This window comes from Triticum urartu, chromosome 2, assembly GCF_003073215.2.
Source record: "Triticum urartu cultivar G1812 chromosome 2, Tu2.1, whole genome shotgun sequence".
Classification (NCBI taxonomy): domain Eukaryota; kingdom Viridiplantae; phylum Streptophyta; class Magnoliopsida; order Poales; family Poaceae; genus Triticum; species Triticum urartu.
The window spans coordinates 13,226,004-13,239,285 of NC_053023.1; the positions used below are offsets into that span (position 1 = coordinate 13,226,004).

General features: G+C 40.9%; 1 protein-coding gene across 1 annotated transcript; it reads right to left on the reverse strand.

Annotated features, from left to right (window-relative positions):
• Positions 1-4,953: 4,953 nt before the first annotated feature.
• LOC125534752 (cytosolic invertase 1-like) lies at positions 4,954-5,286 on the reverse strand. Its single transcript, XM_048697870.1, has one exon. The coding sequence runs from the start codon at positions 5,284-5,286 to the stop codon at positions 4,954-4,956; it is 333 nt and encodes a 110-aa protein (XP_048553827.1).
• Between the last annotated feature and the right edge of the window lie 7,996 nt (positions 5,287-13,282).

Sequence of the window (13,282 nt, forward strand, 5' to 3'; positions counted from 1 at the left end):
TTTCATCCGTGCTCAACTTTTTCTTCGGGCCTCGTCTCTTTACCGAAGTTGTGCTCAATCCGGAGGGCTAGAAAAAAGAACAAAGACTTAATTAATATGTGTACATACCAAAACAATGAATGCATCAATTAGCGAGTCAGCACAGGCTTAACTAATATATATACCTGGCCGGACTCGGTTCGGTCACCGGTGCCGTCATCACGGTCTCCTTCTTGCACCGACATTGGGTCACCGGAGCCGTCCTCACGGTCTCCTTCTTGCACCTGCATTGGGTCACCGGAGCCAACATAATCATAGCCAACTGCTTCTTCACCCTCTCCTTCCAGACCATCGGTGTCGTTGAGAAACAACGAGCAGACGGCATCACTTCCTTGTGCGATTATGTCCCTCAAAAACACTTCTTTTGCTTCATCTCGGGCGGTGTCCATAGTTTCTACAAATATTTACAACATGGCAATTATTATTCAAACATCACAGATGGATATATTAGTGGCAAACATAGAACTAGCTAGCTAATCACAGTAAGGAATCATATTAATTAGTGGCCTCGACGCTGCTTCTCTAGGGTTTCGGGTGGCCTCGACAACGCTTCAAGGGTTAGGGGTGGCCTCGAGAACGCTTCAAGGAGGGGGAAATATCGACAACGACGAGATACATACACGGGAAAATAACATCGGGGAGGGGGTATATCGACCCCCCCACGTGTTGAAGTTATCGGGAGGGTGTATATCGACCCCCCCCACGTGTTGAAGTTATCGGGAGGGGGTATATCGACCCCCCCTCATGTTGAAGTTATCGGTAGGGGGTATATCGACCCCCCCCCACGTGTTGAAGTTATCGAGAGTTTACATCGACACGACATACGTACATGCATGAGAAAATAATATATATTATCGGGGAGGGGGTATATCGACCCCTCCCCCCCCCACGTGTTGAAGTTATCGGGAGAGGGTACATCGACCCACCCCCCACGTGTTGAAGTTATCGGGAGTTTATATCGACACAACATACGTACATGGGAAAATAATATTATCGGGGAGGGGGTATCCACCGCCCCCTCGTGTTGAAGTTATTGGGAGGGGTTTATCGACGATGACAGACCCGATAAAACATAAGAAAACAAAGAAGAAATAAAAAGAGGAGAAGAAGAAAGGAATAGCTAGAGGAGAAGATCGAAGAAAAAAAGAAGGAAAAAAAGAGGAGGAGGAGAAAGGAATAGAGGAGAAGAAGAAAAAATAGAATATATTCTATTTTCTCTCTTCTTCTTCACTATTTCTTTCTTCTTCTCCTCTTCTTTTTCTTCTTTTTTCTTCTTATTTATTTCTCCTCTTCTTCCTCTCCACTTCTTCTTTCTTTCCTCTTCTTATTTTCTTCTTTCCTATCCTTCTTTTCCTTCCTTCTTAATATCACTTAGCAAATTTTGCAACGATAGGGAGGGGCGCTCCCGTGGTCTAAAATCCATCTATGCACGATAGAAAATTCTGAAAAAATACATCTATGATCCCTCAACGTTCCCGCCTCTCTCATGAATAAAAAAAAATCTGTGAATTAAAAAAACATCATGTTCTATGAACAAAAAAACATCATATTTTATCCACATTCGTGCATACATCATATATGTGATCATCTATGAAAAAAACATCATATTCTATAAAAAAATCGTTACATATATATAAAAAACAAGCATATATATATATATATATAAAACAAGCATATATATGAAAAAAATTGCAAAGGGAGGGCGCCGGCGGCCGGACCAAGCTGAGGAGAGGACCGCGCGCGCGCGGGGTCGGCGGCGAGGATGGCGTCGGGGCAGGGGCGCGGGCGACGGCGAGCGACGGCGAGGGCGCGGGCGACGACGACAACGGGCACGGGCGAGGCGACGGCGACGGCGGGGCAGCCTGGCGGCGTCGGCGTCGGGGCGGCAACTGCGAGAGATGAGAGTGAAAATTTCATAAGTGTGAACTTATATAGCAAAGCCTTTAGTCCCGGTTCGTGGCACAAACCGGGACTAATGGTGGGCATTAGTCCCGGTTGGTGGCACCAACCGGGACCAAAGGCCTTTTTCAGCAGCCCAAAGGGCGGGAAGCGGCGGCCTTTGGTCCCGGTTGGTGCCACCAACTGGGACCAATGGCCTTGCGCTGGCGCGGTGGTGGGAGTTTAGTCCCACCTCGCTAGTTGAGAGCAGCCACACTACAAGAAATATGTCAACTTGTGACCACCACTATTGGTCACTGAAAGGTCACAAATTTCCATTTGTGACCTTTTTGTGACCAAAAACAGAAGGTCAAAAGCTGGCGATCGTAAACTGACTATAGCGACCTTTCTTCTGGAATGGTCGAAGACGTTTACGACCAAAATATTCCTACTGTGGCGTTTTGGTCACTAGCAACCTCCCCAGGCCACGTAGGCATCTAGCGTGGCAAGCTGATGTGGCACAAGATTCAGCCCGGTCTAATTCGGTTTTCTACATGGGCCTAGCCCAACAATTTGGCCTTTTTACTGTATATTTTCTCTATTAATTTTCTCTAGCTACATGGGCCTGGCCCAACAATTCAGCCTTATTGATTTCTTTGTGTGGCCCTTTTAACAGCATATTTTCTTTTTGATCATGTATTTTTCTGGGCCATTTCTTTGCTGGGCCTCTCATTATTTTCCCTCAAAAATAATTGTCCAATATAACTCGGGCCTAGCCCAGTTCCGAAAAAATTGATCCAATCCAAAAAAAGTTATTATGCCATTGACATTACCACACATCACACCACAAGCTATCTTGGGCAACATGCAATGTTATTATATTACAACCATTCATTCCAGCAATACATATCTAAGATATCTTTACATCCCAGAAACAGTAACTGCCAAACAAAACTATTCTACAACAAAGAAAATTAAAACAAAAATTTAGATGCTAAGACATAACAGAAGTTCATATTGTCCTCCTCCTTCCAACATTTGAAAACCTCATTCACCTGCAGGAGATCAATCATGAGTGAGAAACTATATAGCAGAAAAAAATGTTTAAATGATGCAAAAATAACAATCATTACACATGGTATTCGGGTACAGATTCATTAGTCATTCCACATGGTATGGCAGGTACAGATTCATCAGCCACTAGAGTAGATAATAACATCACTGGCAACAATTAATACGGCTTGGATCAAGTCTCAAGCATAATAGAGTACAGATTAGTCCAGTTTATACTCCTCTTTTAGAGGTACAGATTATAGCTAATGGGAGCTGATGTCCAGGAGTATTTGCAAATGATACAACATCATGGAGTAGGATAACATGTTTAGCAGTACAGGTTATATAGTAAGCAAGCAAGCAATTTGGCAAGCTATGTTGCAAGATAATTGTTGTGTCGCTAACAATCACCATGTAAGAATGCTTTGTTGTACTAATACATGCACATCAAGCGAGAGTGGTGTTCTATTCTTACCACAGAGGCACAAGTGAGATGATGCCCGATTCGCCCTGCTTCTCCACAAGACTCGACCAGCAGCACAAGAAAGTAGGCTGGTAACAAAATAACAAGCCACACATAAAACTGTTATGCCCTGGACAACTACAGAGAAGAAAGCAAAAGTAACTAGAATAGTAGAGGTGTGGTGATCAAGTATATAAACACTCGTGGCAGCTAATTATATAAGGGCATTGCTCATGATGAAGAGCAAAGTATTTTTATGGGGAGGAAAGGCTCCCAGCTTCACCACCCCCAGGATATGCATTCAAACAAGAATTTATTAATGAAGAACAAAAAGAGCGGCTCCCCTGTTTTTTGCTGGAACTGCAGTAGCCTAGCTCAGCTTCAAACAAGAATAACGAATTTGTAAGACATGTATGTCTGCCATAACCAAGCAAGCAGATTTAGTAGCTACTTAAACAAAATCCTAGTTCTGAATTAATCATACAGTAACGGTGACTAGATGAAGGTTATTGAGTAGTAGTAATATGCATCTACATCCACATAAGTTAGGCCCGGATAATTCCCTTGAAGAAGTTGTATTGACACTCACACATAGATATCTCAAGGCAAATTCTAACTGTATTTGTGGGTTTCAGCTAAAAAGGGCAACAACAACAATGAGCATCAGCGTCATAGAAATACTAATACTCATGCTTGCTTCCTTTCCTGATGATCAGCCGGAGGTTGCTTCTCACCACACAAGTACCTGCCGCCATGGCACCTGCCCTGTACCGTGGTCACTCGGAGTTGCCGAACAGCCAAAGCACTTCGTGCTCCCGCTCGTCCCAGAAACTGCAAGATGACTGAAAACAGTGAAATATTAAGATTCTTAATCATTCTGATATATATAACAAATATGTGATGCAAATTTGATAAAAACGTAAGAAATGCTACGTGAACACCGCTAGCGTGGGCTACTCCTATTCCTACTCCACTATTGACCCAAAAACTGGGGGGATACTTTGGAAACGCTGTACTGTTCCTGCTGATATGTTGAGTCGAGTTTTTGAAACTGAATCATGTTTGGTTCATTTGATAAGGAACGAAGTCAAGCCATGTATAATGCCAATGCCTATCTATTCGCATGAACAAGTTAGCTTCCTGTAAAAATAAATAAGTGAATAGCTTCCTATCTAGTATAACAGGAGTAATACAGAAGAAGTAAACCAAGTCACCGATCGAACAACCAACGACCAAACATGATGGAAAGCGTGCATTGATTGCGGGCACAGTGTCGCTACTAGTACCACGTCCGTACTCGATCGGTACTTGCATATAAGAGCAGCATATATAGATGAATCATGAAAGAAATAGTCTATCTACTCTCGATGGACACAATGCACAAGTCCATATACTTTAGGCATGTTATATATTGCGACTACACTTGGAATTCTATAACATAAATCCTAGTCATTCTCAAGGCGCAGGACAAAATGCAACACACATGCTAGAGTAAAATCACATAGAGCAAAGCAACGTCCTTAAACAAACATCATCAGCGATAGTGCAGCAGATGCTAACTTTAGATGCTGCTCGGGTGTGGCCGCGTCCTCCAGGGAGACGGCGCGGAGGTTGGAGGGGTCGTCCAGGAGCATCTTGGCCACCAGGTAGCCCGCCACCAACCACGTCTGGAACTTGCGTGACTGCTTCCCGATGTACCGCCCCGTCTTGCTGTCGTAGTACTCGGGGAAGTCGTCCTTGGCCAGACGCCTCTCCATCAGCTCCACCGCGTTGTGGGCGATGTGGCGCCGCCCCAGCTTCACGCTCACCGCCACCAGGAGCCACAGCAGCACTGCACAGTTTGCGCGCACCATGGAAACAGGACAACAGAGGGTAAGCTCATTGCCATATAGAAATGCAGTACATATATGGAAAGAAGAGCATACAATGCATGGGCACAGATCCAAGGAGCTACTAATACTGAATGAACATAGATGCAGCGATAAACGGCAGCAACATGCATCAAACAACTGAAGCTGTTCACTATAAGATCATCTATATGAGCTAAACTACCAATTTCCTATCCTATGAAGGTTATTTGATTTCAGGACATTCATATATACACCATGGACAGGTATAAAACCAAACAGAAAAGTAAAATACCACCACACAACACAAGTGTGCCCTCAAGTCCAGAAACAGTAAGTAGACTAACCACAGGTATAAAGCAGAACAGCAAAGTGAATACTAACTATCCTGCAAAAAGAAATAAAACGTGAATACTAACGACTAACGCATGTGTGTCCTTAAGTCCAAAACCAGTAACCACGAAGGGGGAAAGGTAAAACAAATTCATGTGTTTTAGGGGGGCATGATAGCAAGGTGTCATAATCAGATTCCTGGAAATACTAATACTGTACACATCCCTTTTCTGAAGATAAATACCTAAAAAAACACCATAATCAGATACTATGCTACATTCAAACACAATATGATTGCCACACAGGTAGAGTAAGAGCTACTGTGTCAAGACTGTAACTTAAACAAGGTTCCCAAAGGAATCATCCATAAATCAATCCTTGATAGCTAAGCTTGACCGAAGAGCTTCTCGCGCCGTCTCCCTGAAGCGCGAGAGGGGATCCGATCGGAACCTCGGCCGGCCGGCCAGGGCGGGAGGAAGGGGTTGAGGGGAGTCCGTACCAGCGAGCAGAGCAGAGCGGAGGAGGCTTCTTCCGTCGCGGCGACACCGTACCACGCCACGTCCTCCTTGGTGTTCACCCCCTCGATCTGCACCAGCGACGTGCTCTCGTACTGGTTCGACTTCGACCTGCAGATCAACCCCCACATCGCCATCAGCGCTCCGCCCAATCTCACCATGAAATGAATCGCTAGATCCGGCGAGAGCATGGCCAAGAACGGGGCTGCTCACCTCTTGAAGCCGAGGATGGTGCCCCGGACGTAGAGCCTGACGCGCTGCCCCGTGCGTCCCTTCACCATGGCACCTGCCGCCGCTTAGGGTTTCGACGGGATGGGGACACGGGAGGGGAGGGGAGGGGAGGGGAGGGGGGAGAAGGTCGGGCGAGGGGGTGCGGGAGGCGATGGGCGGTGCGGCGGCGAGGGGAGGCGAGGCGACGAGGGGAGAGGGAGAGGGGAGGCGAGGCGGCGAGGGGAGAGGGAGAGGGGTGGCGGATCTGGATCTGGAGAGGGAGACGACGCTAGGGTTCGCGTGCGGGAGGGAGTTTCCTTTTTTTCATACAAAGAGGGGGTGAGGGAGAAAGGGCTGCCGTCGGATCTGGAGAGGAGCATCCGACGGCGCTGAAGCCACGATCCGCGTGACATGCTCATCGACCAATCAGAGCCCAGTACACGTTATGACCATCTAAATTGGTCTTAATCAATTAAAAATAAGATGTTGAATCATATAAACAGTTTTATGATATGAGAATTCAAAAAAATAAAAACATTCTCATTGTGTTAGCAAATGTGACCTAGTTTTTTAGGAAAACTAACAAACTTGGAATTGGAATAATACAAATATCTTTAAAAAGTGTTATGAGAAATGAGTTTTTAGGGGGGGAAATCATTTTATATTTTCGGAGTGACAAAATTCTTTTTTTGTGAAGAATCTACCAAATATTTCTTTCAAAATGGCACCACACCATTTTCCAAAACTATAAGACAACATTTTATGTACAATTGACCAAATCTTAAAATTTAAAATGTTTTTGATTCACCTCTCATCAAAAAGACAATTTATGTTTCAAAAAAGAATCCCTGAGCATTCTTTTTTTCTACTTTTTCACATGAAAAATTCAAAAAATGATCTCCTATTGTGCACAAGGGTGCATATTGGAATGGCAAACAATGTTGCCTAAGGAAGGTTTCATTTTCTTTGGACGAAAAAACCATTTTCCATTTTTCGAGTGCCCAAAAGGAGGGTTTTTTGTGAAGGACCTCCCAAATAATTGTTGCAAAATTGTACCAAATCAATTTTATAAAATACCAGGACATATTTAATGCACAATTGACCAAATGGTTGGGTGTCAAAAGTTTTGATCCACCTCTGGTGAAAAAGACAAACTTCCGCCGATTCAGTTGGAAGTGGGTCAAATTTGAACTGTAGCTGCCTTGTAGTTTGCTCTTTATTTTTGCCAAAAATCATTTCTAGGTACATAAGTATCTATTTAATCAGAGAAACACCAAAAAAATTCCAAGATTCAACCACTAGCTAGGAACAGTCATTCCCGCCGTTTTGACCGCATTTTGAAACGGGCATAAAAAATTCAAAAAAATCAAAAATTGGAAAACCTTCGCATTGTGTCATTATATATGACCAAGTTACCAGGAAAAATAATAAACTTGTAATACGGCAATTCTATTAAAAAAGTGTTATCAGAAATGAGCTATCATGCGTGAAGATTCATGGCTTTCAAGCCAAATGATCAATCCTATGCCCACATTCATGGCATAGTTTGTTCAAATGATCTCCTATTGTGCACAAGGGTGCATATTGGAATGGCAAACAATGTTGCCTAAGGAAGTTTTCATTTTCTTTGGACGAAAAAACATTTTTCATTTTCCGAGTGCCCAAAAGGATGGTTTTTTGTGAAGGACATCCCAAATAATTGTTGCAAAATTGGACCAAATCAATTTTATAAAATACCAGGACATACTTAATGCACAATTGACCAAATGGTTGGGTGTCAAAAGTTTTGATCCACCTCTGGTGAAAAAGACAAACTTCCGCCGATTCAGCTGGAAGTGGGTCAAATTTGAACTGTAGCTGCCTTGTAGTTTGCTCTTTGTTTTTTCCAAAAATCATTTCTAGGTACATAAGTATCTATTTAATCAGAGAAACACCAAAAAAATTCCAAGATTCAACCACTAGCTAGGAATGGTCATTCCCGCCGTTTTGACCGCATTTTGAAACGGGCATAAAAAATTCAAGAAAAATCAAAAAATTGGAAAACCTTCGCATTGTGTCATTATATATGACCAAGTTACCAGGAAAAATAATAAACTTGTAATACGGAAATTCTTTTAAAAAAGTGTTATCAGAAATGAGCTATCATGCGTGAAGATTCATGGCTTTCAAGCCAAATGATCAATCCTATGCCCACATTCATGGCATAGTTTGTTCAAATGATCTCCTATTGTGCACAAGGGTGCATATTGGAATGGCAAACAATGTTGCCTAAGGAAGTTTTCATTTTCTTTGGACGAAAAAACCATTTTTCATTTTTTGAGTGCCCAAAAGGAGGGTTTTTTGTGAAGGACATCCCAAATAATTGTTGCAAAATTGGACCAAATCAAATTTATAAAATACTTGGACATATTTAATGCACAATTGACCAAATGGTTGGGTGTCAAAAGTTTTGATCCACCTCTGGTGAAAAAGACAAACTTCCGCCGATTCAGCTGGAAGTGGGTCAAATTTGAACTGTAGCTGCCTTGTAGTTTGCTCTTTATTTTTTCCAAAAATCATTTCTAGGTACATAAGTATCTATTTAATCAGAGAAACACCAAAAAAATTCCAAGATTCAACCACTAGCTAGGAACGGTCATTCCCGCCGTTTTGACCGCATTTTGAAACGGGCATAAAAAATTCAAGAAAAATCAAAAAATTGGAAAACCTTCGCATTGTGTCATTATATATGACCAAGTTACCAGGAAAAATAATAAACTTGTAATACGGAAATTCTTTTAAAAAAGTGTTATCAGAAATGAGCTATCATGCGTGAAGATTCATGGCTTTCAAGCCGAATGATCAATCCTATGCCCACATTCATGGCATAGTTTGTTCAAATGATCTCCTATTGTGCACAAGAGTGCATATTGGAATGGCAAACAATGTTGCCTAAGGAAGTTTTCATTTTCTTTGGACGAAAAAACCATTTTCCGTTCTCCGAGTGCATGAAATGAGTTTTTTTTTGTGAAAGACCTACCATATATTTGTTGCAAAATTGGACCAAATCAATTTTCTAAAATACTAGGCCATATTTAATGCACAATTGAAAAAATGGTTGGGTGTCAAAATTTTTGATCCACCTCTGGTGAAAAAGACAAATTCCCGTCGATTCAGCTGGAAGCGGGTCAAATTTGAACTACAGCTGCGTCATAGTTTGCTCTTTATTTTTTCCAAAATCATTTCTAGGTAAATAAGTATCTATTTAATCAGAAATACATGGTTTGATGGAGATACATCGAGGTTTGGACGGTGGCCGAGGGCCCCAACTCTAGAGCGCGTAAGGTCGCATGCCCGCCGCGTGGTCACCGCGTGACCGTGGCGTTGCCATGTGTTCTGGGCGGCCTAGGCATGTCTAGTGGGTTGGGCACTCCCCAGGTAGGTGCTAGGAAGAAAATCACAACATAAGATTCTCACGAGGAGACCGATCGATGCTCAAACATGAATAAGCAGCCAAGTGTTTGGTTAGCGGTACGGTAAATGCACATGGCCAATGGGCGTGAGTTTTGGCTGAGGATGATCATCTACTAAGGAGAATGTCTTCACAAATTTTTAGATCAAAAGGAGGATCCTAGGTGGTACTTGCTTTGCAAAGTACCACGCTGGACAAAAATATGAATGTTGAAGCTGGGCTCAAAATAATGAATGGATTGAGCTGGCATTTGGTGGAGGATGGTTATTTGGGCATAGGAAAGCACTGTAGAAAATGGATACCATTTGGACATGCCAAAGTGGTACTTCCTTCACAATGCTCTTCTATGGACAGAAACTTGGGAAAACTAGTGAGAGAGATTGGATGAATGAAATGAGCTCAAAATTAGTGTAGGTAAGTTACTTAGGTATGGTCATGCGCTGGTAAATTTTCAGATCATTTGGGTAAGCCTAGCTAGTACTTACTTCACAAAGCTTCTCTCGAGGTAGAAACTTTGGAAATTTCCCAAGAAATATTTACTAGGAAAATTGAGCTTAATATTATCATGTGGCAATGATTTGGGTATGGAAGAGTGCCCGAAAAGTTTGAGGGTAATAGGAGGGGTCTATATAACACTTTCTTTGCAACGTGCCAATTTGGCCATAAAATATAAATTGAACCTAGGCTCACATAGATGATTTGACTGAGCTGCAATTTGGATGAGGGTGATAATTTGGGCATATGAAGGAACTGTATAAATTTCATCTCATTTAGAGATATAAAAAAGGTACTTCCTTCACAATGCTTCTAGGTGGACAAAAACTTTGGAAATTTGCCGAGGAAGATTTGCTAGGCAAATGGAGCTGAATTTTGTCATGCGGTAATGATTTGGATAGGAAAGAGTGCCCAAAAATTCCTAGGGCAATCAAGAATATATAAATAGCACTTCCTTCATAAAGTGTTGTTGTGAACATAATAGGAAAATGAATATTGTTGAATTAGTTTTGAACTAGGCAAGGAGGGATTTTTACATATTTGATGAAGATATGACCCAAAGAATTTATGAGATTTTTTTGGGAATTTTGGGAATGATAGAAATATAGGTTGCTTCACAACCTAGGGCAAAAACTGCCACATGGACATGACACATAGGCAAAACTGATGAGATGGCGCCTAGTCATCACAACCCACCATAATCTACAAGGCTATGACCATCTATATTGGTCATGATCAGCTAGAAATAAGGCAGCGGACTAGCACTGTTTTCTTTGTGACCATTTCGTGTAAGGAAATTACGACCTTTCTGACCAAAATGGTCGCAATGGTTCAGGGTTTGGAGCCCCCTGAACAGCTTTTGACCAATTGGTCTAAAATGGTCATAGATTTATGACCAATTCTTCGAGGGTCACGGACAGAAGGTCATAAGTTGACATATTTCTTGTAGTGCCAGCACCAGTTTATAAGCTCCGCTGCCTCTTCCCTCTCGAAGTCCTTTGAACTGCAGGCTTACGGGCCTAATTGAACACTGCAATGCATGTGGGCCTACTGGGCCTGCTGCGGGCCTGAATCCTGGCCCTTGGTTGGGTTTCTAGTCGTATTCAGGCCGTGCTGGCCCAGTAGGTAGCATTTTTTTCTTTTTTTCTATTAATTTTTTCATTTCTACTTAGAACTAAATACTTATAGTTTTTAGCGATTTCTTTTTTCTTTTAGGTCACAAAAATAAACTTTCTGTTAGTGCCATTAGTTTTAAAATTTGAATAGTTAAATTTGAATTTTTTAAAATTTGTGTGAATCACTAGTTTATGAATAACTTTACTATAAAAATTGATTTTCGAGTCATTCTTTTTCCTGCTATTTAATATTACTCTGTTTTATCATTATACTCAATTTGGTAATTTTAGTTAGTCATAACAAATATTATAGGCATTTTTTTCTTTTTTGCTATTTATTTTTTTCATTTCTACTTAGAACTAAATACTTATAGTTTTTTAGTGATTTCTTTTTTCTTTTAGGTCACAAAAATTATAAACTTTCTGTTAGTGCCATTAGTTTTAAAATTTGAATAGTTTAAATTTGAATTTTTTATAATTTGTGTGAATCACAAGTTTGTGATTAACTTTACTAAAAAAATGAACATAGATGCACCTATAGAGAAAATTTGACCTAAATTGATAATCAATTTCTATGAATTTCAGAGAAATTCATTATGAATTTAGGTCAAATTTCCTGTATAGGGGCATCTATTTTCGCTTTGAGAGGAGCTCAACAAGGCAGAGAGGGACGGGCTTATAAACCGGTGTGGGCGCCCTTCGGTTCGTGAGGTGGGACTAAACTCTGGGCGCAACGAGGACCAACCCTTTAGTCCCGGTTTGTGGCACAAACCGGGACTAATGGTCATGGGCCAGGGGCGAGCCCTATTTTTTCCAGTTTTTTTTGTTTTGTTTTCTGCATTGTTTATTTTCTTTTGTTTTTTGCTTTATTTGTTAATTCCTTTTTCTTTTAGTTTTAGAAAAATTATAAACTTTCTGATAGTGCAATTAGTTTTCAAATTTGAAAACACTTTTTTAGTTTTTTGTTTTCTTTGTTGCTTTATTTATTTTATTTTGTTTCTACTTACAACAAAATACTTATTGTTGCTATTTTTATTTTTTTCCATTTTTTTGTTTTGTTTTCTGTATTGTTTATTTTCTTTTGTTTTTTGCTTTATTTTTTTAATTCTTTTTGCTTTTAGGTCAGCAAAATTATAAACTTTCTGTTAGTGCCATTAGTTTTAGAAAAATGATGAACTTTCTGTTAGTGCCATTAGTTTTCAAATTTGAATAGTTAAAATTTGAATTCTTTGAAATTTGTGTGAATCACAAGTTTGTGATTAACTTCACTAAAAAATGAACATAGATGCACCTATAGAGAAAATTCGACCTAAATTCATAGTTTTCAAATGAACTCTGAAAATGTTGGCATAGCATACTCGTCTGTTACAAAGTTGGCATGGTATCATCATAATAGTTGCGGGAGAAAGTCTTCACTTTTTCTTCGCTTGTGCCATTTGCTTATTGCGCCGTAACCATGGATAATCTTCATCATTTATCAGGATGCTTGGGTCAGCCTTGACATTGAAGGGAGGAATTTCATGAAACTTTTCATAATCTTCAGACATGTCTGTCTTGCCCTCCACTCCCAGGATGTCCCTTTTTCCTGAAAGAACTATGTGGCGCTTTGGCTCATCGTATGATGTATTCACTTCCTTATCTTTTCTTTATCTCGGTCTGGTAGACATGTGCTTCACATAGATAACATGTGCCACATCATTGGCTAGGACGAATGGTTCGTCAGTGTACCCAAGATTTTTCAGATCCACTGTTATCATTCCGTACTGTGGGTCTACCTGTACCCCGCCTCCTGACAGATTGACCCATTTGCATTTAAACAAAGGGACCTTAAAATCTTGTCCGTAGTCAAGTTCCCATATGTCCACTATGTAACCATAATATGT